This window comes from Rhinopithecus bieti, unplaced genomic scaffold (genome assembly GCF_001698545.2).
Source record: "Rhinopithecus bieti isolate Rb0 unplaced genomic scaffold, ASM169854v2 scaffold_28163, whole genome shotgun sequence".
Lineage (NCBI taxonomy): Eukaryota > Metazoa > Chordata > Mammalia > Primates > Cercopithecidae > Rhinopithecus > Rhinopithecus bieti.
In genome coordinates, this window is record NW_016813718.1 from 1,135,883 (window position 1) to 1,160,289 (window position 24,407).

The 24,407-nt window shown below is 44.4% G+C and overlaps 1 protein-coding gene, 1 long non-coding RNA gene and 1 other non-coding gene across 3 annotated transcripts in view; 2 read left to right on the top strand and 1 right to left on the bottom strand.

The window, feature by feature from the left end:
• The first annotated feature begins 1,148 nt into the window (after positions 1-1,148).
• LOC108513210 (cysteine and histidine-rich domain-containing protein 1-like) lies at positions 1,149-2,963 on the top strand. The gene is made up of 3 exons (XM_017848898.1): positions 1,149-1,375; positions 1,433-1,701; positions 2,406-2,963. The coding sequence occupies exons 1-3, from the start codon at positions 1,261-1,263 to the stop codon at positions 2,961-2,963; spliced, it is 942 nt and encodes a 313-aa protein (XP_017704387.1). The 5' UTR covers positions 1,149-1,260.
• A 15,989-nt stretch (positions 2,964-18,952) lies between these two features.
• LOC108513225 (uncharacterized) overlaps positions 18,953-24,407 on the top strand; it is an 18,895-nt gene continuing 13,440 nt past the window's right edge. The window contains exon 1 of the long non-coding RNA XR_001880824.1: positions 18,953-19,773. This is a non-coding gene — a long non-coding RNA (uncharacterized LOC108513225). The remainder of the gene's footprint in view (positions 19,774-24,407) is intronic.
• TRNAI-UAU (transfer RNA isoleucine (anticodon UAU)) lies at positions 19,766-19,858 on the bottom strand. Its single transcript is given in 2 exon segments — positions 19,766-19,801; positions 19,821-19,858. It is a non-coding gene; the product is annotated as a tRNA-Ile (tRNA).

Here is a 24,407-nt window from a genome sequence, read left to right on the forward strand (position 1 = left end):
TGGAACAAGAACATCATCCCATTTTATGGACGAGACAACTGACACCCACGAAAGGGCAGAATGCTGATGGGCTCACATGTGTGGGGATGGCTTGAAGGCAACACTCAGTCTCCTGCCTCCCAGCCAACAGCTGTGTCCCCTCCTCAGTGCTCAGATGAGGTGTCCCAGAAATCGAGGGACCCCTATGAACAAGGTTTACAGGGCCATCCCCAACATCCAGGGAGGCAGAGTGAGGGAGGAGGGCACCAGGCAGTAATGCCCACTCTGCAGCTGGCTCAAGGCCTGATACACGTGTACAACGACTCCGTTTCCCAAGTGTTCACATACCTTCCACACAGATTTTGTATTTTTTGTAGAGAAGTGGGTTTGTCCTGTTGCCCAGGCTGGTCTCGAACCCCTGGGCACAAGTGTGATGTTGCTTTTCAATAAGGATCTAAAAGAGCTGAGTCCTGGCCTAGGCCCGTAAATGAGTCCTAACCTACAAAACAGACGGTGAAAGAGGCAAGAATCATTTTCCCAAATGGCAGCTGCAGGCGGAGTATGTGGGGGGACCTCGCAGAGATGTTGTGTGGTCAGCAGGTGTGTGATGACTGGGACGCATCCTCTCCCGCTGGGTGCTCAGCACCCAACTCTCTCCTTTGCTCCTGGCTCTTCCAGCCCAGGCCTTCACTTGGCAGAAACAGCCTGGAGGACAGAAAAAGTGTCTCTTCTCTGCCCGAGACCCCTCCCACCCGCACACACCATGGGGGAGCAGCTCTTCCCTTTTCCCGGCGTAGGAGATGACTGGGCCGGTGGGAAATCCCATTATTCCTCGGCAGCGGTCCATGTCCCTCCTGACAGCGGTCAGTGGGCACCCTCACTATCAGGACTCTGCATTGTCCCAAGCCTCCTCCTCTCCAGACCTCCTTCGCACCTCTCCCCTCTCTTCTTGTCCTGGTAGGGTCCAGGAAAGGCTGAAAGCTACGGATAGGCCCCACGTTGCCCCGCAGGCTGCGGATGAAATCGCAGTCGTAGGCTGGTCCTGTGGCCGGCCCTGCCTGGCTCCTGGACCAAGGTGAGACTTCTATGGCAGAGCCGCAGCGCCACCGTGTGGTAGAAATCCGTCTGCACGGCCAGAAACGGCGGCTCAGAGCCGGCCCACAGAAATCCCTATAATAAATAGTTCACTGTCGAGGCCGGTGCCAGCGACACGGGAGTGGTAAATGCACCCTCTTGACGTTCCCGGTGTTTGGGTCTTGCCTGTGACGGTGGGAAAAGAAAATGGCCTTGCTGTGCTACAACCGGGGCTGCGGTCAGCGCTTCGATCCTCAGACCAATTCCGATGACGCTTGCACATGCCACCCAGGTGTTCCAATCTTTCACGATGCATTAAAGGGTTGGTCTTGATGTAAGACAACAACAACTGATTTGTCTGATTTCTTAAGCATTGTAGGCTGTGCAAAAGGTAGACATAATAGTGAGAAGCCGCCTGAGCCAGTCAAACCTGAAGTCAAGACTACTGAAAAGAAAGAACTACCTGAATTGAAACCCAAATTTCAGGAACACATCATTCAAGCCCCGAAGCCAGTAGAAGCAGTAAAAAGGCCAAGCCCAGATGAACCAATGACAAATTTGGAACTAAAAATATCTGCCTCCCCAAAACAAGCACCTGATAAACTTAAACTGTCATCAGGAAATGAAGAAGATAAGAAAAGGCTGGGCGCGGTGGCTCATGCCTGTAATCCCAGCACTTTGGGAGGCCGAGGAGGGCAGATCACAAGGTCAACAGATCGAGACCATTCTGGCCAACATGGTGAAACCCCGTCTCTACTAAAAGTACAAAAATTAGCTGGGCGTGGTGGCGGGCGCCTGTAGTCCCAGCTACTCAAGAGGTTGAGGCAGGAGAATTGCTTGAACCCAGGAGGCGGAGGTTGCAATGAGCCGAGATGGCGCCACTGCACTCCAGCCTGGCGACAGAGCCAGACTCCGTCTAAAAAGGAAGAAAGAAGGAAAAGGAGAAGCGGCCGGGTGCGGTGGCTCACGCTTGTAATCCCAGCATAATCCCAGCTCTTTGGGAGGCGGAGGCGGAGGCGGAGGCGGAGGCGGAGGCGGAGGCGGGCAGATCAGGAGGTCAGGAGATCCAGACTCTCCTGGCCAACATGGTGAAACCCCATCTCTATTAAAAATACAAAATATTAGCCGGGCATGGTGGTGCACACCTGTAGTCCCAGCTACTCCGGAGGCTGAGTCAGGGGAATTGCTTGAATCTGGGAGGCAGAGGTTGCAGTGAGCCAAGATTGCACCACTGCACTCCAGCCTAGCCACAGAGTAAGACTCCGTCAAAAAAAAAAAAAAAGAAAGAAAGAAAGAAAAAGAAAAGAAAGAAAGAAAGAAAAGAAAATAAAAGAAAGAAAAGAAAGAAGAAGACTGATGAAATTAAGATTGGGATTTCATGTAAGAATGGAGGGTGTTCAAAGACATATCGGGGTCTAGAGAGTCTAGAAGAAGTCTGTGTGTATCATTCTGGAGTACCTATTTTCCACGAGGGGATGAAATACTGGAGCTGTTGTAGAAGAAAAACTTCTGATTTTAATACATTCTTAACCCAAGAGGGCTGTACAACAGGGAAACACATGTGGGCTAAAAAGGATGCTGGGGAAAATGTTGTTCCATGTAGACATGACTGGCATCAGACTGAAGGTGAAGTTACCATTTCAGTATATGCTAAAAATTCACTTCCAGAACTTAGTCGAGTAGAAGTACATAGCACGTTGTTAAATGTGCACAGTGGATTTGAAGGAGAGAAGGAATTTCATCAAAATGTGAAATTATGGGATGTGACTGATGTAAAGCGAATTTATGTAACTATGACTGCAACAAAGATTGAGATCACTATAAGAAAAGCTGAACCGATGCAGTGGGCAAGCCTTGAACTGCCTGCAGCCAAACAGCAGCAAAAACAAAAAGACAACACAACAGATTGAGCGGGACATGGGAGGAAGGCTGTTACGTATTTCAGAATTCTTAATACTGTGTGAAGTGGTGGCTTGCTGCTGTCATCTTTTGTTTTGTTGTTGTGTTACTCAATCTGGCATTTCAGGGTTAACATTAAGTTCTTAAAAATGCCAAAGTCAGTTTATCTTTTTGAACCTCTCATCTTTCTTTTGTGTTGTGTAAGATTGATTATTCATTTCTCCTTACTGGTAGGAACCATAGTTATGTCCTGTACTTGAAGAAGCTAGAAAATAGCCCATAACCATAACTGCAGTATTTCTTCGTATTTCTCTGTTAAGCAGAGAAATATTAAGGAACATGATTTTTATGTCTTTCTATTATTCCGTAATTAGTAAAGGAAGATGAAATGTCAATTTTAATCAGTTTTCATGGATTTGTGTTCTTACATTATTTGAAAATATTTAAGAAAGAGATGAAGTTCTGCAGTTTTTTCTATGTGGGATGATTACTTTTTTAAGGAGGATTAATTCTGAGGCAGTGTAGTTAGTAAAGGGGAATATATAAATTGTTTAACAAATTAGAATTTGTTTACAATAATTGAATTTTTAAATTACGTCAAAACTTACATTACTTGCCAAGCAGTATGAGGTAAGAGTATAGGAAATATAAATAAGAATACAGAGGTATCAATTTGGTTAAAATTCACCATTTTATAAGACTAAGCAATAATCTTAAAAATCTCTTTCCAGAATATTTAAATGTGTTTGTATGGTGTTATGACTAAATTGTTACTGATTTAGAGATTAAACCCTCTTAAAAACCTTTAATTAGTTACATATAGAAAGAAATTATAGGCCAGGCATAGTGGCTCATGCCTGTAATCCCAGCACTTTGCGAGGCCAAGGCGGGTGGATCACAAGGTCAGGAGTTCGAGACCATCCTGACCAACATGGTGAAACCCCATCTCTACTAAAAATACAAAACTTAGCCAGGCGTGGTGGCGTATGCATGTAGTCCCAGCTACTCGAGAGGCTGAGGCAGGAGAATTGCTTGAAGAGGTTGCACTGAGCCGAGATCGCGCCACTGCACTCCAGCCTGGGTGACAGATAGAGACTCCATCTCAAAAAAAAAAAAAGAGAGAGAAATTACATATATCTTGCCTCCTTGATGAAAAACTATATAAAATTATAGACTTAAAAGATTTGTGGAAATACATTAGGATATCAGAAAACTAAATGCATGGACTTGCTTTATGACTATCTATGACATGTTAAATAAAATAGTTTAATTCTTTTTTGTTTTTGTTTTGTTTTTTTTTTTTTTGAGACGGAGTCTCGCCTCTGTCGCCCAGGCTGAGTGCAGTGGGCCGGATCTCAGCTCCCACGCAAGCTCCGCCCTCCCGGCGTTACGCCATTCTCCTGCCTCAGCCTCCAAGTAGCTGGGACTACAGGCGCCCGCCAACTCGCCCGGCTAGTTTTTTGTATTTTTAACGGGGTTTCGCCGTGTTAGCTAGGTTGAGTCTCGATCTCCTGACCTCGCGATCCACCTGTCTCGGCCTCCCAAAGTGCTGGGATTACAGGCTTGAGCCACCGCGCCCGGCCAAATTCTTTTTTTTTTTTTTTGAGACGGAGTCTGGCTCTGTCGCCCAGGCTGGAGTGCAGTGGCCGGATCTCGGCTCACTGCAAGCTCCGCCTCCCAGGTTCACGCCATTCTCCTGCCTCAGTCTCCCAAGTAGCTGGGACTACAGGTGCCCGCCACCTCGCCTGGCTAGTTTTTTGTATTTTTTAGTAGAGACAGGGTTTCACCGTGTTAACCAGGATGGTCTAGATCTCCTGACCTCATGATCCGCCTGTCTCGGCCTCCCAAAGTGCTGGGATTACAGGCTTGAGCCACTGCGCCCGGCCAGTTTAATTCTTTTTTTTAAAAAAAGGTAGTTCACTGTCTAGTCACTGGGGTCTTCCCTAGATCCCAAGAGAGCCCCATCCCCCTGGACTGAGGGACATCTGTCAAGATAAGGTCCCAGCCACATCTCTGCCCCCCATCCCCCGCCTCAGCAAAACACCTAGAAAGGGCCGGGTTTCTGAGTCAGGTGGATTTTGTTGCTCCCATCTCCTCCGTTTTGCAGATGTCTGAGCTTGGGCAATTACAGAATCATTATCAAGCCTCAGTGGCTTGTCTCTAAAATGGGAGTCAAAAAAGGCTTCTGAGGAATAAATTAGGTAATAAAAAATGTAGAGCAGCAGACAGTTCATTGCAGGTGTCTAAGAAACAATGGTTTCCTTACCCTTCTGTCTGGGCTTAGAGCCTGAGAAACCTAGACTGGCTCAAAGGCAAGGCCAAGAAGGCAGCCAAAAACCAATGCCTAGGATGAGAAACCCCCTCAGCTCCTGCAAAAAAACATTCTTCACTACTTCACCAACTACTCCTTGCCTCTCTGAACACCTTCCATTAGAGCAACAAACCAACCTGGTTTTCCAGGCACTAAGGAATGTTCTGGAAGTTGAGGCCTTCAGGGCTAAAACTGGACAAAATGGTCACCCAGTCCTTGTGTTGCCTCACAGTCTAGCTCCAGGACTTCATCAGTAGAGTTAATAGAATCTCTAGGGCCGTAACCCAGGAATGTGCTTTGTAACAAGCTCCGCAGATGATTCTTATAAACACCAATGTCTGCGAGCCACGGCTCCAATACTCTCAGGCTGTGGTTTCTCATTGGCATGTAGTGCGAGCATTACTCTTCAGCCCATCAGGACGCCACCTGAGGCAGGGCACGCACGTACTTGGGGATGAGACCTTGGAAAGACTGAAAAGAACTTTCTAAACACCAGGCTTCAGCCCTGAATCTGCAAAGCACACCCGAAGCACCTGGACACATGCCCTCTTCTCAGCTTTAGAGTATGTGCCCATGTGCTGCTTCTCCACTTTCTGCCATTCATTCATTAAATATTTGTTGAGTACCTAGTAGCTTGGCCCAGTAGGAACTGATATCCTAATGATGCAAGATAAGCAATTAACTCTTGTATAAAAGTGTAATAAATTTAGATCATAGTAAATATAATGAGAAAGAGACAAACAGAATAATTTGGTGGGGAGAGACTATGTTCAAAGGCATCTCTAAGAAGGTGATATTTGACTGAGCCCTGATGGTTGAGCAGCTAGCCATCCTAAGATGCGGGGGAAACTGTTCCTGGGGAAGGAATGGCCATTGCAGAAGCCCCGAGGCAGAAACAAGAACTAGGAAGACAAGAGCAGCTGGAGCATAGCAAGCTGGGACAGAGTGAGGGGAGCTGAAGCTGACGAGGTGGGCAGCAGCCAGTGCAGACACATGGGGCCATCTGGACCACTGTAGGCCTTTGTATTTTATTCTGCATGCAGTGGAAAGCCATAGATGGAGTGGAAAGCCATACATGGCATTAAGCAAGGAAATGCCAGAGTCTGACTTGTATCATTAAAGGTTAATTTGGGCTTCCGTATGGAGAAAGGATTGAAGAGGGACAAGAAGTGGAAGTTGGAAACCAGTTAAGAGGCTCCTGCAATCATCTAAGTGGGACATAACAGAAACTGCAGATGGGGAGAAGGGCAAGGATTCAGGAAACAGATTGGAGGAAGACACAGGGCTTGCTGATGGATTAGATGTAGGAGGAGTTAGAAGGGTACAATCAAAGCTGTCTCCCAAGTTTTTCAGTTAGAATTGGGTGAATGGATGAAAGGATCATTTTGTGGAATGAGAAGGACTAGGGGAAGTGCATGTTTGGAAGAGGAAAAAAGCCAAAGTTGTGTTTTGAATATGTTAACTTGGAGCTGCCTATGAGTCCTCCAAGTGGAAATGGCAGGTGTGCTGATGGAGGGGCCAGGCTTTGTACAAAAGCACAGGGAAGGACACGCTGACTTTATCCCTGGGCCAGTTTAACAGATTGAAAGATTACAATAATTTTTGGTTTAGCTTCTTCCTTCTAAAGAAAATTCTCATCAAGAAATTTGAAAATTACCACAAAAAATAAGAATCAAGAAACTCAATCATATCACCAGAGAAAATCACTTCACTAGAGGAAGATATGAAGGAAAGAAAGAAGAAAGGGAAGACCACAAAACAACCAGAAAACAAATAACAAAATGGCAGAGGTAGGTCCTTACTTATGAAGAATAACATTGAATGTAAATAAACTAAACTCTCCAGTCAAGAGACACAGACTGGCTGAATGGGTTAAAAAAACAAGACCCATTGATCTGTTGCCTACAAGAAACATACTTCACCTGTAAAGACATATGGAGACTGAAAATAAAGGGATGGATAAAGGTATTTCATGCCAATGGAAACAAAAAAAGAGCAGGAGTCACTATAGTTATATCAGACGAAATAGATTTCAAGACAAAAACTGTGAGAAGAGGCAAATAACGTCATTATATAATGAGAAAGGGGTCAATTCAGCAAAAGGATATAGCAATTTTAGACATATATGTACCCAACACTGGGGCACCCAGATATATAAAGGAAATATTATTAGAGCTAAAGAGAGAGATAGGACCCAATACAGTAATAGTTGGAGACTTCAACACACAACTTTTAGCATTAAACAGATCTTCCAAACAAAACCTCAACAAAGAAACATCAAACTTTATCTGTACTATAGACCTAATGGCTCTAATAGATATTTACAGTACATTTCATCCAAGAGCCACAGAATACACATTATTTTCCTCGGCACATGAATCATTGTCAAGGATAGACTATATGCTAAGTCACAAAAGAAGTCTTAAAACATTCAAAAAATTGAAATAACATCAAGCATCTTCTCTGACCACAATAGAATAAAACTAGAAATTAATAACAAGAGAAATTTTGGAAACTATACAAATACATGGAAATTAAACAATATGCTCCTGAAGGACCAGTGGGTCAATGAAGAAATTAAAAGAAAATTGAAAATTTCTTGAAACAAATGATAATGTAAACACAGTATATCAAAACCTATGGGATACAGCAAAAGCAGTACTAGCAGGGAAGTTTATAGCTCTAAGTGCCCACCTCAAAAAAGAGGAAAAAATTCAAATCAACAATCTAACAATGCATCTTAAAGAACTAAGAAAGCAAGAGTAAACAAACCAAAAATTATCATATAGAAAGAAATAATCAAGATTAGAGCAGAAATAAATTAAATTGAAATTTTAAAAATACAAAAGATCAATGAAACAGAACGTTTGTTTTTTGAAAAGTTAAACAAAATTGACAAACCTTTAGCCAGACTAAGAAAAAAGAAACGATCCAAATAAATAAAATCAGAAATTAAAAAGAGACATTACTACTGATACCACAAAAATTCAAAGGGTCATTAGTGGCTACTATGAGCAACTATATGCCAATAAATTGGAAAATTTAGAAGAAATAGACAAATTCCTAGATGCGTACAACCTACCAAGATTGAACCAGGAAGAAATCCAAAACCTGAACAGACCAGTAACAACTAATGAGATTGAAGCCGTAATAAAAAGTCTCCCAGAAAAGAAAAGCACAGGACTTGATGGCTTCACTGCTGAATTCTAACAAACATTTAAAAGACTAATACCAATCCTACCCAAACTATTCCAAAAAAACAGAGGAGGAGGGAATACTTCCAAACTCATTCTATGAGGCAAGAATTACCCTGATACCAAACCCAGACAAAGACACATCAAAAAGAGAAAACTACAGGGCAGTACCTCTGATGAATATTGATGCAAAAATCCTCAACAAAATACTAGCAAACCGAATTCAACAATACATTAGAAAGATAATTCATCACGACCAGTGGGATTTATCCCTGGGAAGCAAGGATGGTTCAACATAAAAAATCAATCAATGTGATACATCATATCAACAGAAGGAAAGATAAAAACCATATGATTATTTCAACTGATGCTGAAAAAGCATTGGATAAAATTCAACATCCCTTCATAATAAAAACCCTCAAAAAAACTGGGGATAGAATGAACACACCTCAACATAATAAAAGCCATATATGATAGACACACGGCTAGTACCATACTGAATGTGGGAAAACTGAAAGTCTTTTCTCTAAGATCTGGAACACGACAAGGATGCCCACTGTTACCACTGTTATTCAACATATTACTGGAGGTCCTAGCTGGAGAAATCAGGCAAGAGAAAGAAATAAAGGGCATCCAAAATGGAAAGGAAGAAGTCAAATTATCCTTTTTTGCAGATGATATGACATTAGATTTGGGAAAACCTAAAGATTCCACAAGAAAACTATTAGAACTGATAAAAAAAAATTTAGTACAGTTGCAGAATACAAAATCAACATACAAAATTCAGTAGCACTTCTGTATGTCAACAGTGAACAATGTGAAAAGAAATTGTTAAAGTAATCCCATTTACAATGGCCACACATAAAATTAAATACCTAGGAATTAACCAAAGGAGTGAAAGATCTCTATAATGAAAACTATAAAACACTAATGAAAGAAATTGAAGAGGACACCAGAAATGGAAAAATATTCCATGTTCACGGATTGGAAGGATTAATATTGTTAAATGTCCATACTACCCAAAGCAACCTCCCAGCCAATGCAAGACTCTCTTCTCCCAGCTTGTGCTCCATCACTTTTTTCTTGATAGAGATGGGGTCTCACTATGTTGCCCAGGCTGGTCTTGAGCTGGTCTTGAGCTCCCGGGCTGAAGCGACCCTCCAACTTCAGCCTCCCAAAGTGCTGGTACCACAGGCATGAGCCTCAATCACTCAGCCTCAATCACTTTTAAATCTGGGAAATGCACTCCATCAGTCAACCCATCCCATTTCTCAACAGTGCTAATCACTTTAAAAATAAGTTTGCCTCCTTGTGGTCATCACCCACAGGCTCTAGTTCTAAGCTCATAGTCTTTTCTCTTTTTTTTTTTTTTTTTTTGAGACTGAGTCTCACTCTGTTGCCCAGGCTGGAGTGTAATGGCACGATCTCAGTTCACTGCAACCTCCACCTCCCAGGTTCAAGCAATTCTCCTGCCTCAGCCTCCCGAGTAGCTGGGATTACAGGTGCGCACCACCACACCCGGCTAATTTTTGTATTTTTAGTAGAGATGGGGTTTCACCATGTTAGCCAGGCTGGTCTCAAACTCCTGACCTCCTGATCCACCTGCCTCGGCCTCCTAAAGTGCTAGGATTACAGGCATGAGCCACCGCACCTGGCCTCATGTTCTTTTCTCTAGGGCAACACTATCTGTGACTATTTCTTCTTTCACAAATATTTGAAAGCAGCTCAGAAATCCATCCTCAGTCCTCTCTTTTCCAGGATCCATGTTCCTTGGAGTTTCAACCGCAGTCACCATGGATGACCTATTGTTAGAAGAAACGGAGGGGCATCTAGTCCCCTAGATCACTAAGGTCAGAAGTTGTCGTGCCAAAGATTTAGTGGGGAAAGACCAAGAACCAAAATAAGGAAGCAAAGCTCCTTACCCCACCAGGCTTTCCCAGAGCTTAGACTCTACCCCAACTGCCTGCCTATACCCCCAGGGGGGCACTCGACCAGCAGGGAGAATCCAGGCAATTAAAGGTAATTCAGTTTTACAGTTCAAGTTAAAAGAAGAAGAAAATAGATAAGATAAAATAAATGTAGAGAAAAAAAGAAGATTAAAAGGAAATGAGTGAAAAGATCTTAGTCCTAGACAGAGGAATAGGCAGAATGAAACTTTCAAAGGGAAAGAATATACTCATTAACAAAAGAGTTTTTATCAGCACCATAGGAAAGGTAAAACTAAAATCTCAAAAAAAAAAAAAATGAAAAGCTGTAAAAGAGGTTTTGGTTTTGTTTGTTTGTTTGTTTTAAGAGTCTCACTCTGTCACCCAGGCTGGAGTCCAGTGGTGCACCTCCCAAGTGGCTGGGATTATAGGCACCCACCCACCAGCTAATTTTTTTGTATTTTTAGTAGAGATGGGGTTTCACCATGTTGGCCAGGCTGGTCTCAAACTCTTGACCTCAAGTGATCCACCCCCCTCAGCCTCCCAAAGTGGCATGAGCCACCATGCCCTGCCAAAAGCTAATTCTCTGAGAAGATAAATGAAAGTAAAAAATCCCTAACCAAACTGATTTTTTTAAAAAGAGAGAGCAAGAGAGAAAAGACACAAATTACCTATATCAGGAATTAGAGAAAGGACATCACTACAGATCTTACAGATAATTTAGAAAGATAAGGAGAGGGACTATTGTGAAAATTTTATGCCAATAAATATAAGAAATCAAATGAAATAGACTTTTTGAAAGACACAAAGTACTTAAGTATACTCAAGAATTAATAGATAACCTCAATAGCTTTACACATATTAAACTCTTAAACCAATAGGATTTTAAAAACAAAAAACCTTCTCAAAAGGAAAACTGCAGGCCCACAGAACTTCACCGTGAATTCACAAAATATTTAATAAAGAAATAGGGCCAGGCCTTGTGGCTCACACTTGTAATCCCAGCACTTCGGGAGGCCAACGAGGGAGGATCATTTGAGCCCAGGAGTTTGAGAACAGCCTGGGCAACATGGCAAAACCCTGCCTCTGCAAAAATTACAAAAAAATAACCAGGCGTGGTGGCACAGGCCTGTAGTCCCAGCTACTTGGAAGGCTGACATGGGAGGATCACTTGAGCCCAGGAGGTTGAGGCTGCAGTGAGCCATAATTGCACCACTGCACTACAGCCTGGACAACAGAGTGAGATCCTATCTCAAAAAAAAAAAAAAAAAAAAAAAAAAAAAAAAAAAAAACAACTACAAAACATTGCTTAAAGAAATTGAAGGCCTAAATAAATTGAGAGGTATGCTGTGTTTATGGAATCAGAAGACACACTTTTAAAAAGGTAATTCTGGCCGGGCGCGGTGGCTCAAGCCTGTAATCCCAGCACTTTGGGAGGCCGAGACGGGCGGATCACGAGGTCAGGAGATCGATACCATCCTGGCTAACACGGTGAAACCCCGTCTCTACTAAAATACAAAAAAAACTAGCTGGGCGAGGTGGCGGACGCCTATAGTCCCAGCTACTCAGGAGGCTGAGGCAGGAGAATGGCGTGAACCCGGGAGGCAGAGCTTGCAGTGAGCTGAGACCCGCCCACTCCCCCCCAGCCTGGGTGACAGACCGAGACTCCGTCTCAAAAAAAAAAAAAAAAAGGTAATTCTGAAATCGTTGAATGTATCGATCAATACATTGAACACAAACATTTACAGTTTTTGAGACCTGTCTCAAAAAAAAAAAAAAAAACTATGAAACATTGCTTAAAGAAATGGAAGGCCTAAATAAATGGAGAGATATACTGTGTTTATGGAATCAGAAGACTTTTTTTTTTTGGAGGCAGAGTCTCACTCTATCCCCCAGGCTGGAGTGCAGTGGTGTGATTTCAGCTCATTGCAACCTCTGCTGCCTCCCAGGTTCAAGCAATTCTCATGCTTCAGCCTCCCAAGTAGCTGGGATTACAAGCATCCATCACCACACCCAGCTAATTTTTGTATTTTTAGTAGAAATGGGGTTTCACCATGTTGGCCAGGCTGGTCTCGAACTCCTGACCTCAGGTGATCTGCAGAAGACATATTTTGAAGAAGATAATTCTCCTCTAATTGTTGAATGTATTGATCAATACATTTAACAGAATTTCTATCAAAATCCAAGCAGACTTTTTCATAGAAATTGGTAAACTGAATCTAAAATTCATATGAAAATGTAAAGGACCTGTAATGGCCAAAACCATTTTGAAAGAGAAGAACAAAACTAGAGAATTTATAGGCCAGGCACAGTGGCCCACGCCTGTAATCCCAGCACTTTGGGAGGCTGAGGCGGGAGGATCATGAGGTAAGGAGATCAAGACCATCCTGGCTAACATGGTGAAACCCCGTCTCTATTAAAATACAAAAAATTAGCCGGTTGTGGTGGTGGGCACCTGTAGGCCCAGCTACTTGGGAGGCTGAGGCAGGAGAATGACGTGAACCCAGGAGGCGGAGCTTGCAGTGAGCCAAGATTGCACCACTGCACTCCAGCATAGGTGACAGAGCAAGGCTCTGTCTCAAAAAAAAAAAAAAAAAAATTGGAGAATTTATAATACCTAGTTTCCACACTTACTCTAAATCTACAGTAATCAGCACAGTGTAGTGTTGGCATAACACTATACTGACAAGTCAATAGAATAGAATGAAAGTACAGCAACAGAGCAACACATTTATGGACAGCTTATTTTTGATAAGATGCCAAGGCAATTCAATCAGGAAAGAATAAGCTTTTCAACAAATTGTGCCATAATTTAGATACCCACATACCCCGCCCCCTCTCAAAATAAGACCCTTACCTCACACCATACACAAAAATTAAATCAACTCAAAATGGAGCATAAACCTAAATATAAGAACTAAGTCATGGGCTAAAATCTTGGTGACCTTGAGTTAGATAAAGGTTACTTAGATATAGCACCAAAAGTACAATCAATAATGGGTAAAGAAATCAATGAATTGAACTTCATCAAAATGTTAAGATTTTGCTCTTTAATAGACATTAGAAAATGAAAACCCAAGCCACAAACTGGAAGAAATTACAAATTATATATCCACAGGCCAAGCACAGTGGCTCACACCTGAAATCCCAGCACTTTGGGAGGCCGAGGTGGATGGATCACCTGAGGTCAGGAGTTGAAGACCAGTCTGGCCAACATGGTGAACCTTGTCTCTACTAAAAATACAAAAATTAGCTGGGCATGATGGTGTGCACCTGTAGTCTCAGCTACTCAGGGGGCTGAGGCAGGAGAATCAGTTGAACCTGGGAGGCGGAGATTGCAGTGAGCTGAGATTGCACCACTGCACTCCAGCCTGGGTGACAGAGCAAGACTCTGTCTCAAAAAATATACATATTATATATCCAACAAGGGAACTATATCTAGATTATACAGAAAATCTCTACAACCCAATAATGAAAAGAGAAGCAACTCAATAAAAAGCAGACAGAAACCTGGAGTGGTGGCTCGCACCTGTGGTCCCAGCTACTGGGGAGGCTGTGGCAGGAGGATTGCTTGAATCCAGGAGTTTGAAGCTGTGATATCACACCACCGCACTCTAGGCTAGGGGACAGGACAAGACCCCATCTTAAACACAAAACAAAACAAAAACAAAAAAACACTTCACCAAAGAGGATATATTAATGTCTAATAAGCATATGAAAAGCTATTCAACATTATTAATGCAGTTCATTGTACATAAACTATAACTCAAAAAAGCTTTAAAATGTAAAACTTATCGGTTATCTTTAGAAATTATTAGGGAATCAAAAAAAGAAAGAATCAAGCAATTGTCTAGTCTTTCTTATGTGAATTGTGCTTCCATAGTCATAAATGCAGAAGGAATAATAGAATTAGAAAAGCGCCATCGGGGAATCCTCAATAAAAACAATAGGTTTAGACCAAGATAATCAATGGCTGCTAAAACATTAGGTTAGAGGCTGGTGAAGGATTTTTTAATGGATGGATTCAGCCAACCATGCTGATGAAGGATTAGAGGCTGATGAAGGATTTTATAATGGATGGATTTGGCTGACCATGCTGAAATCATCAATCAAAAGTAATATTTCTAAATGTGGGACAACCAGACATTATGTACTTTCTTTTGTAATGCAATAGCACACAGTACCATCTAGAATATATTTTAGGGGGAAAATAATCTGAATATTATAAAGCTTCTAGATATAATTGCCATGAGGGATTGAAGAACATGGGGCTGAAGAAAACCTTGAGCACATAATTAGCCAAAATCTGTGGGAAATTCTAAAGGTCAACAAAGAAATGTCATAAAGGGGGGTGGAAAGAGAGGGAGTTGGAATAGATTAAAAGAGACTTAAAGGATACACCAATCAAATGCCAAGTACAGCCCATGTTTGGATCTTGATTCAAACAAACCAACTGTAAAAATATTTTTCAGAGATATAGGTAGCAATTTGAATTCAGATGACATATGAGATAAAGCTAAGTAATTATGATTACTCTTGTTGGGTGTAATAATGATACTGTGGTTATGCTTCTTCAAAAAAGTGATTAGCTGTTGGGTATATATGCTGAAGTGTTGACAGGTTAAATTAAACCATATCTAGGATTTCCTTTAAAATATTCCAGGGGTAAGGGGTGAATGTTGTGGGAAGGATATAGAAGAAACAATGTTGACCATTCTTTAAAGTGGAAACACAGGGGTTAACTATACTGTTCTCTCTACTTTTGTGTATGTTTGAAATTTTCCATAATAAAGAATTGGGCTTTGGTTTTGTTTTGTTGAATTTTAAATGAGCTTGTTTCTACAGATCACAGCCCTCTGGCTGTGTTCTGACCTACTGAGAGTTCAACAGGACTCCCTCCCTTTACCCATATGGAGGCCACACACTCAATATCTGTAGGGTACAAATGACTGAAATGAGTCTGGGATAAAGAAAACAGCAAAGCAAGCCAGTGAATCATGGCAGCTGGCACCTACCTCTGTGTTGGAGACTAATGGAGAGTGACAGGGACCATGGCAAACCAAAAACCACATACACATCCAAGTTGGGCAGTCAGTCTTGCCATGTAGGAATAAGGGCCCCAGATGGCCCAGTTTCTGACTTGTTTTTTGTTTTTTTTTTTTTTTTTGAGACAAGGTCTCACTCTGTCTCCCAGGCTGGAATACAGTGGTGTGATCTCGGCTCACTGCAACCTCTGCCTCCCAGGTTCAAGAGATTCTCCTGCCTCAGCTCCCCTGAGTAGCTGGGACTACAGGCATGGCTAATTTTTGTATTTTTAATAGAGATGGGGTTTCGCCATGTTGGCCAGGCTGGTCTTGAACTCCTGACCTCAGGTGATCCACCCACCTCGGCCTCCCAAAGTGCTGGGATTACAGGCATGAGGCACCGCATCCAGCCCTGACTTTTCATTAGAAACTGAAAATCTCAGCGTTTCTGTGAAATCCCCGAATATGTAGGCAAATGATTTTTTTTTTAACATCAGCACTTTGCAAGTTAGTACTGGAAGGCCAGACAAAATCTGTCTGCAGGGTAGATTTGTTCCACAGATGGCTGTTTTGTGATCCCTGACACCACACCATGTAATGCATTATATAGTAATGCATTAATAATCGGTTGACATTCTTAGCAGTTGGGTCACACTGCTGCCACGACCAAGGTTGCACACATCTGAAATCCCCAGATCTTTCACATGCAAACAGCTGTCAAGCCAGGCATCCTCACACATGGCACTTTGAACTGAACATAGACTTACAATTATCTCTATGCAAATTGCATCTTGTCATTTGTCAGAAACATTTGTCTCTGGACTGGCTCCACTCTTCTTCCAAATTCTACTGAATCTGCACTCCTTTCAGGCTGTGTCACCCCCAGCTCTGATGAGCCCGTCTTCATCCAAGCATTCTACAAAGCCAAGGCCAGCCTGGGTTACATCAGGTTTCTCTCCTGCTGGGGCCTGGGGCTGTTCAGTTGTCACTTCAAGCTTCCTTCCCAGTTTGGTCACTTCGTACTTACCCACTTCCTTCTTGAAGCCACTACACAGTATATAGTCAGGCCTAAGCCAGTGGTCTGATGCTAATAAAAATGTCATAATACTTTGTGGTTTTTAAAGCATTTTCCTGTATTCTGACTTGATTTTTTATTTTTATTTTTTTAAATTGAGACAGAGTCACTCAGGCTGGAGTGCAGTGGTATAATCTCAGCTCACTGCAGCCTCGACCTCTTGGGCTCAGGTGAGCCTCCAACCTCAGCCTCCCAAGTAGCTGAGACTACAGGTGTGCCTCACCACGCTGGGTTAATTTATGTATTTTTTGTAGAGACAGGGTTCCCCATGTTGCCCAGGCTGGTCTTGAACTCCTGGGCTCAAGCAATCCTTCTGCCTCAGCCTCCCAAAGTGTTGGAATTACTTTGGTGTGAGCCACCATGCCCTGCTGACTTGATTTTTATCACCCACTACAACCTTACAAAATTCTATCAACATCACTTTAAGACATTGGACCACAAATAGGTTCACAGTATGTTTGTTGTTTATGGCCTAATCAATTTCTTAGTTGAAGATTTCTAAATTAAAGAAAGAACAACTAGTTTAACTTCCTTCCAACCCTACCATCTTAACAGAGAAACAGTTGACAAAGCCACTGCCATTCCAGCAGTAACCAGCAGGGACAGAAACAATATTGAAGAATGTTCTAACCATAAGAGTTGTTGGAAAATGGAATAGGCTGCCTTGAGAGGAACTGAAATTCTGATGCTTGCAGTTTTCAAATAGGAGCTGGGGTTTTGTGGAAGGAATTTCTCTGTGATAGGAGGTTGACAGAATGATCTCTCATTCATTTATTGTTGTCTGTTTGGGATCTTGCTTTGAGCTGAGCTCTGAGAAGTACCTAAGAGACTCCTGGTGGTCAGTGAGTTACCTGTGAAGGTTAGAAACCTGCACTTACCGAGTCTGATCACTTTTCTGCTTTGTGCATTTTAAAATTAATCACCTCTTACAAAGCAGTTTTTGGCAAATTTCCTTTTGAAAATGCCAACCCTTTCTCCATTATTAGAAAATGGAAAGAATCGATACGATGGACTATTACTCAGTCATAAAAAGACATGAAGCAGTGATATACGGTACAATATGGATGAATCTTGAAAACATTATGAAGTGAAAAAGCCAATTACAAAAGACCACACGCTGTATAATTCCATTCGTAGGAAAGTCCAGGCTAGGGAAATCTACAGAGACAAAAAGTGGCTTTGTGATTGCTTAGGGCTGGTGGGGGAACAGGATGGAAGATGGGAGGGTGAGAACTAGCCTTGGGGTGATGAAAATGTTTGAAAATTGACTGTGGTGATGATTGTACTTACCTGTGAACATACTAAACTCCATTGAACTGTACACTCTAAAATGGGCGAGTTGTATGGTACAGGAATTATATCCCATTAAAGCTGTTGGGCTGTTTTTTGTTTTTGTTTTTGTTTTTTTAAGAAAGGAAGCAATTTTTTTTTTTTTTTTTTTTTGATATGGAGTCTCGCTCTGTCGTCCAGACTGGAGTGCAGTGGCAGGATCTCGGCTCACAGAAACCTCCGCCTCCTGGGTTCAAGCAATTCTCCTGCCTGAGCCTCCCAAGTAGCTGGGATTACAGGCACACGCCACCACGCCTGGCTAATTTTTTGTATTTTTAGTAGAGGCAGGGTTTCACAGTGTTAGCCAGGATGGTCTCCTGACCTCGTGATCCGCCTACCTTGGCCTCCCAGAGTGCTGGGATTACAGGCATGAGCCACCGCGCTAGACCGCAAGGTTTTGTTTTGTTTTGTTTTAGACAGGTCTGGCCCAGGCTGGAGTGCAGTGGTGCCATCTCAGCTCACCACAACCTCCGTCTCTCGAATTCAAGAGATCCTCCCACCTCAGCCTCCCGAGTAGCTGGGATTACAGGTATGTGCCACCATACCCGGCTAATTTTTGTATTTTTAGTAGATACGGGGTTTCACCCTGATGGCCAGGCTGGTCTTAAACTCCTGGGTCATAACAACAACAACAACAAAAATCCACCCACATTGGCCCCCCAAAGAGCCAGGATTACAGGCGTGAGCCACCGCACCTATATTATTATTATTATTATCATTATTATTATTAAATGGATAGAGATTTTATTTGTTTCCAAGCCTTGGCTGCATTTCTACAGGGCACCCACCCCATGCCTCTGAGGATGTCTGTGAGCCAGAGGCGACCTCCCCAGGGTTGGCGAGGAACCCGGCGCCGGGACGAGGGGAAGTGGGCGGCCCTTCCCACATTCCAGTTGGCACAAGGTTCCTGTTCTGCATCTGGGGGCTGGGTGGGTGAGAGCAACCGAAGTCTGGGCTAGCGGAGGAGATAGACAAGAGCTCCGCCCTCCATCCACTTCTCTGAACGTTTTAGGTCTTGCTTTTTACCACTCGCGGGGTAATATTTGCACCCAAAATCTAGCAACGATCCCATCCATGAAAACAGCTGAGAATCTCCCCTTTGAAAGAACACGTCCGGGAGTCTTTCCATCCCTTAACTACGCTTGTGCCCGCTTTGCCCACCCCCCTGGGGATGTGGAGCAGGGCGCATCCGCCCACAACTTGGCCTGATTTCCCGGCCCCCGGGAGGAATTCTGAACCAGGATTTGTGACGTGCCACTAGGAGAAGGGGCACAGGATGGGGAAGAGAACTCTCCGAGCACATTCCCCAAACTGCAAAACTGCCCAGGGACGGCTGGGCGCCTGGGTTGAGAAGGGCCCGCAGTCTATTGGTCTCTGCAGACAGAAGCTAGAGGGAAGAACTCATCACGAGTTACAAGGGCGGAAAACAGCCGCCCCACATCTCTCCACAGCTCCCCGGACGCCCCGCGCTGGGCCTCGGGCCCTAACGCCTGGGAGTGGTCGGCGGTGCGTGGGCGCCGCCAGGGGGCGAGACGCAGAGGCCCGGCCCTGGGCCTCATCTCGGCACCGGGAGCTCCGGTTCACACTGTAGAGTGAAGTGCCCAAAATATTCGATCCCCACGGCCAGCTAGGGACCCCGCCACAATGGAGGGTCTCGCCACCTCCATCCGCCCTCCCGTGGTCCGAGACTAAGTGCAGTTGCACGACCCGCCTAAGAAGAGCACTAGAAGGACGCAGTGGGTGGATGTCCGGGTTCGAGCGTCTGGATGTCGCGCGGTGGCAACAAGTAGCTCGGAAAACGGGCACTGAGAGTCCACTGCGAGCTGCTTCCTGCTTGCGGCCAATGGGGACGTGCGACACAGCAATTAGAGACAAGAAGAAAGAAGTCTAAAGAGAGACTAACTCCTTCTGGCAAGGAGATTCACAAAAGGGGTTGCAGACATCCAAAATGGTCATGCTCCAGGTGAGGCTCGAACTCACAACCTCGGCATTGCTCTGCATGTACTGCTGTATAAGTACCGCGCGCTAACCGATTGCGCCACTGGAGCTCCGCTGAGCCGGCCTAGCGATGGCTCTATCAGGGCGCACTGGCGCCCGCGGCGGGCCTCGGCGGAGCATGCGCGTTCGCGGCGCGAGCCAAGGCCCGAGCCTTCTGCGACTTCGCGCCGAGCTCCCGGCTGTTCCCCGGCGGAGCAAGCAGGGGAAGCCTGCGAGTGTCACCCTCTGGAATGGAGGGGCCGCCTAGCCTGGTAGTGACGGGAGGGCCACGGGGGCCCTGCAAAGAGCGCAGCGCGCAGCCCCGGGCCTCGCCGTAGGAGGAGCGGCCCCAGCGCCTGAGGCCGGAAAACCCCCTCTATGGGCTTCGCGTCCCGGAGCCGGCCCGCGAGGGGCAGGGCCCAGGCCCGGGGAGCGGCAGGCGGTCCTCGCCGCGGTGGTGACGCGGGCCGGGGGTGGGGCTGGGGATGAGCCGGGCGGCCTTGCTCCCGCGCCCCGGGGAGGCCCGACCCGACTCCCCGCGGGGCCCCCCGGAAGGAGCGCGTCCGGAGCCCCCCAGTGGCGGCTGTCAGGCGGCTAGGCGGCGCCCCGGCTGGGCGAGGCCAGGGGCCGGGGACGGCACGCGGCTGTGGCTTGGCGCCTGGTCTGACTCGCCAGGTTCCCGCGGCTCCTGGGCCCTCCAGGCAGGAGGCGGGGCCCCGAAACCTGGTCAGGCCACCCCAAGCAGAGGACGCGGACATAGCTCGGGCTTTGGAGAAGTTGCAGCCCAAACCCTGCGTGTTTTGTTGGGCCACAAAATGTTTGATGTTAAAACTAATTTCCAGTATTTAAAGTCAGGAGATCTCACACAAATATCTAGATACCCATTTAAAAACAAAATAAAATCTAAACACTTCACCCAAGGCTGAGTTATGACTGTTCTGGGCCGTAGGCACTTTTGTCTTCGTAGGTTCCTGTCCTCCATTTAAAAAAAAAAAGTTTTGAAAAATTGTATTTTACCACTGTGATGATATAAAAATGAATGTAATTCAAACTGAATTTATTGCTATATTAATTATTACTATTTTTTCATTTGTTATTACTATATTTTCTTCTCATTTCAAAAGAAATTAACATTTAAATGTTTTTTTCTGGTCTAGGCACTGTGCCTGTTGTACCTAATTGATAAGCCTGCCAGGAACCTGGTCCTCCAGGGAAGGTAGCAGGCACCTCCTGAGTGCCCGCAACCTCCCGAGTGCCCACCACCCCCTGTCTCTTCCTTCAGGCTTGTCTCACTCATCTTCATGGTCTCTGAGCACCTGTTGGCATGTTGGTCACCTGTTTGGTGACTTCCGTTCTCCTAGGAGAGCCTCGAGCAAACAACAGAATGATTATAGCAATAATGGGGGAAACTGCATGAGCAAGCAATGGACAGAATGAAGGTCATTTGTGTAGTCACCTTGAGGGTGACTTGGCCACAGTAACAGGTTGTGTTAGGGGGACAAATGTCAGGCAGTGGGATGGTACTGGACTGTAGAAGGCCTTGAAACTCGAGCGGAAGAGTTAAAGTGATCAGGTAGACCAGGAGGAGGTAGCAAAAGATTCTGTGTAAGGCAGGGGGCCTCCCGAAGGAGTTTTTAGGAAGGTCTCCCTAGAAAGAAGCCAGGGGAGGCTGTTTCCAGATGGTGGTGTAAGCTAAGAGACACACATGGAGACTTAGGAACTCAGAACAGGGATGGTCAACTCCGCAAGATCCCATCCCGCACCAGGCAGGTGGTGGCATGCAGGGCTCTACAGCATGCCAGGATTGGGCTCCTTGGAGCCTTTGTGGGTGAGGCCAGGGTAAATCAAGGGCAACAGAAAGTGATCTGTTAAATAAGTTCTTCCTGGCAGCTGGAACAGGATGAAAAGGTAAATGCATGGTTTGTGCAGGGTGGGGATGATTTTTTCCCCTCTAAATTGAAAGGGGTTAATTCTTGGTAAACAAGTAAATTGTGGACCCATACACAGCGTCTTCTCAAATCCCATAGCATTTGCAGAATCTGCCCTTCCTCCGGAGTCTCTCAGGCAGAGCCCACCTGGTGAACCACGAGCAGCACAGTTGACTCTCGGTAGTCCAGCGTCCCTTCCCACTAGTCCCATTCATGTATCTACTCCTTTACTGGTTCCGCAGATACTGATACAGTAAGGGGAAAGCAGCACCTCATAAAGGGAACCTAAATTGCTTAGCCCCCAAGAATATTGGTTTTCTAATGAGGAGCCTAGTGTGGGTAAGGCTGCACCTGCTGAAGGGGGCGGGGTCAGAAACTCCGCTGCTAGAGATCTTTTCCAGCAAGGAAAAGTCTCCTGGGACCTGAAAGGCACTTAACCTGACCCAGACTGCCTCTAGAGAACAATGAACTAGGAGTCTTCGCTGTGGTCCTCTTAAGTTTGTAAGAGACTGTAATAAGTCTCTTACTCTCTCCGGGCCTCAATTTCCTCATCTATAAATTGAAGAATCTAGACTAGATAAGAGCTCTCCAGCCTGGCTTGACTGGTGGAGGACCCCTTTTACCATGTATACTCTTGCCAACACCTTGAAATTATTTTATCATGCAATGATTTGTGTATGATGTGTAATAGAGAAGGGATTGTTAAATAAAACTTATTTTAGATACATGTATAACTTTAAAACAGTAATATCGGCTGGGCGCTTTGGCTCATGCCTGTAATACCAGTCCTTTGGGAGGCGGAGGCAGGTGAATCACTTTAGGCCAGGAATTTGAGACCAGCCTGGCCAACATGGCGAAACTTTGTGTGGGTTGCAGTGAGCTGAGATCACACCACTGCACTTCAGCCTGGGCGACAGAGAGAGACCCTGTCTCAGTAAATAAATAAATACAGCAGTAGTATCTATATTATTAACAGATGAGTTTCAACCTTTTCACATTTTCCAAGTAATGCAGAATGTTTAAAGTAATTATGTAAGGGGAAAGCATGCTTTTTTAACAAATATCTTTTAAAATAACATATATCTGGTATTGGGACAAATGTATATTAAAATGTATGAAACTTAATGACTCATTGTAGCATCAAAATAGACAAAACTGCTTTCCTAAATGAATGTTTGAAATTTATGCCTTTTGCATTTTTTAAAAAAACTGGTTTATTTTTATTTCATTTTTTGTGTCTAAATGATGAGATAAAACAGAAGGGTTCAGAGTGCTGTATGCAAGTGACATTCTGCAAATAGCATGATGTGGGTATGGCTGGTCTTTATTTCTAATAATGAGAGGCCAAATCAGATCTAATGGTCACTGTATTTTCTCTTTATGACTTTGGGTTCAGATATACAGGAGACACTGTGAGGAGCCATATAAACAGTTTGATGAGCTGAATGCAATGTGTAGGTCTAGTGAATGAAAATCGTCTTGGTTCAAAATTGTAGAATTCTCATTTGATGGTCCTCATTTACTTTATTCCAGCAAACGTTTTATATTTTCTATTTTTAGCCAGCATTTCATTCTGGATATATATTAAGCAGCATATGACTTTTAAAAATATTGCTGTAGTCAAAGCCCACATGAGAAGCCACCCAAGCAGCTGTCATATGAATGCATAGCTGGTGTTCAAGGAATGAATGCTTCATGTACCAGTGAGCACGCACTCGGAGGCTTCCAAAGTGATTCCATTTTAATGGGTAGCAGGGGATCTTAAAGGATTATTTTAATTGTTATTTTTCCAAATGGAAAAGTAAAAGACGCTACTGCCACGTGCAACACTGTGGACCTTCCTGAATGCCTTTCAGAACCTCCTCCATTTGTCAGTGTCTGAGGTTCCTTCCTGTCCTGATAGTCCATGATGCTCAACAGCACCCCGTGGGAAAATGACCCCTTATTTTCCCTTAGGAGGAGAAAGAGGTGTAGGTCTCAAGGCCCACACTCTAGGGAAGTATAATGCAGATTTGAACCAATTACACATAGAGTGGAACATATGATAATTTGAGGGATCCCATCAAATTACCCAGATTGACACCAAAATGAAGTGGTGACAGCCTGTCAGATGAGAAAAATTTTAAAGATTGGTAATGCCCAGTGTTGATGAGAGTGTGGGGAAATTGATACTCTGTAGTTGGTTTTGTTTTTAAGATAGTTCATCAGAATCTGTCAGTGTTTTAAATGGATGTATCTTTTGACCCAGCAGTTTCTATAGGATTCTCTCTTACAGATACACCCATACTTGTGAACAAATATACCATATTTCATCAAATCTAAAACACCCTAAATTGTAAAATGTGCTATTATTTTATGTACCATTAAGAAAACAAAACCTGCCGGGCGCGGTGGCTCAAGCCTGTAATCCCAGCACTTTGGGAGGCCGAGACGGGCGGATCACGAGGTCAGGAGATCGAGACCATCCTGGCTAACCCGGTGAAACCCCGTCTCTACTAAAATACAAAAAAAAACTAGCCGGGCGAGGTGGCGGGCGCCTGTAGTCCCAGCTACTCCGGAGGCTGAGGCAGGAGAATGGTGTGAACCCGGGAGGCGGAGCTTGCAGTGAGCGGAGATCCGCCCACTGCACTCCAGCCCGGGTGACAGAGCAAGACCCCGTCCCAAAAAAAAAAAAAAAAAAAAAAAAAAAAAA

Bases quoted from the DNA above. Each gene is read 5' to 3' on its own strand.
- LOC108513210 (XM_017848898.1), top strand. From the start codon at position 1,261: ATGGCCTTGCTGTGCTACAACCGGGGCTGCGGTCAGCGCTTCGATCCT. The intron at 1,376-1,432 runs GTTGGTCTTGAT...TAAGCATTGTAG, and splicing joins CTTTCACGATGCATTAAAGG to GCTGTGCAAAAGGTAGACAT. The intron at 1,702-2,405 runs GCGGTGGCTCAT...AGAAAGAAGAAG, and splicing joins AAGATAAGAAAAGGCTGGGC to ACTGATGAAATTAAGATTGG.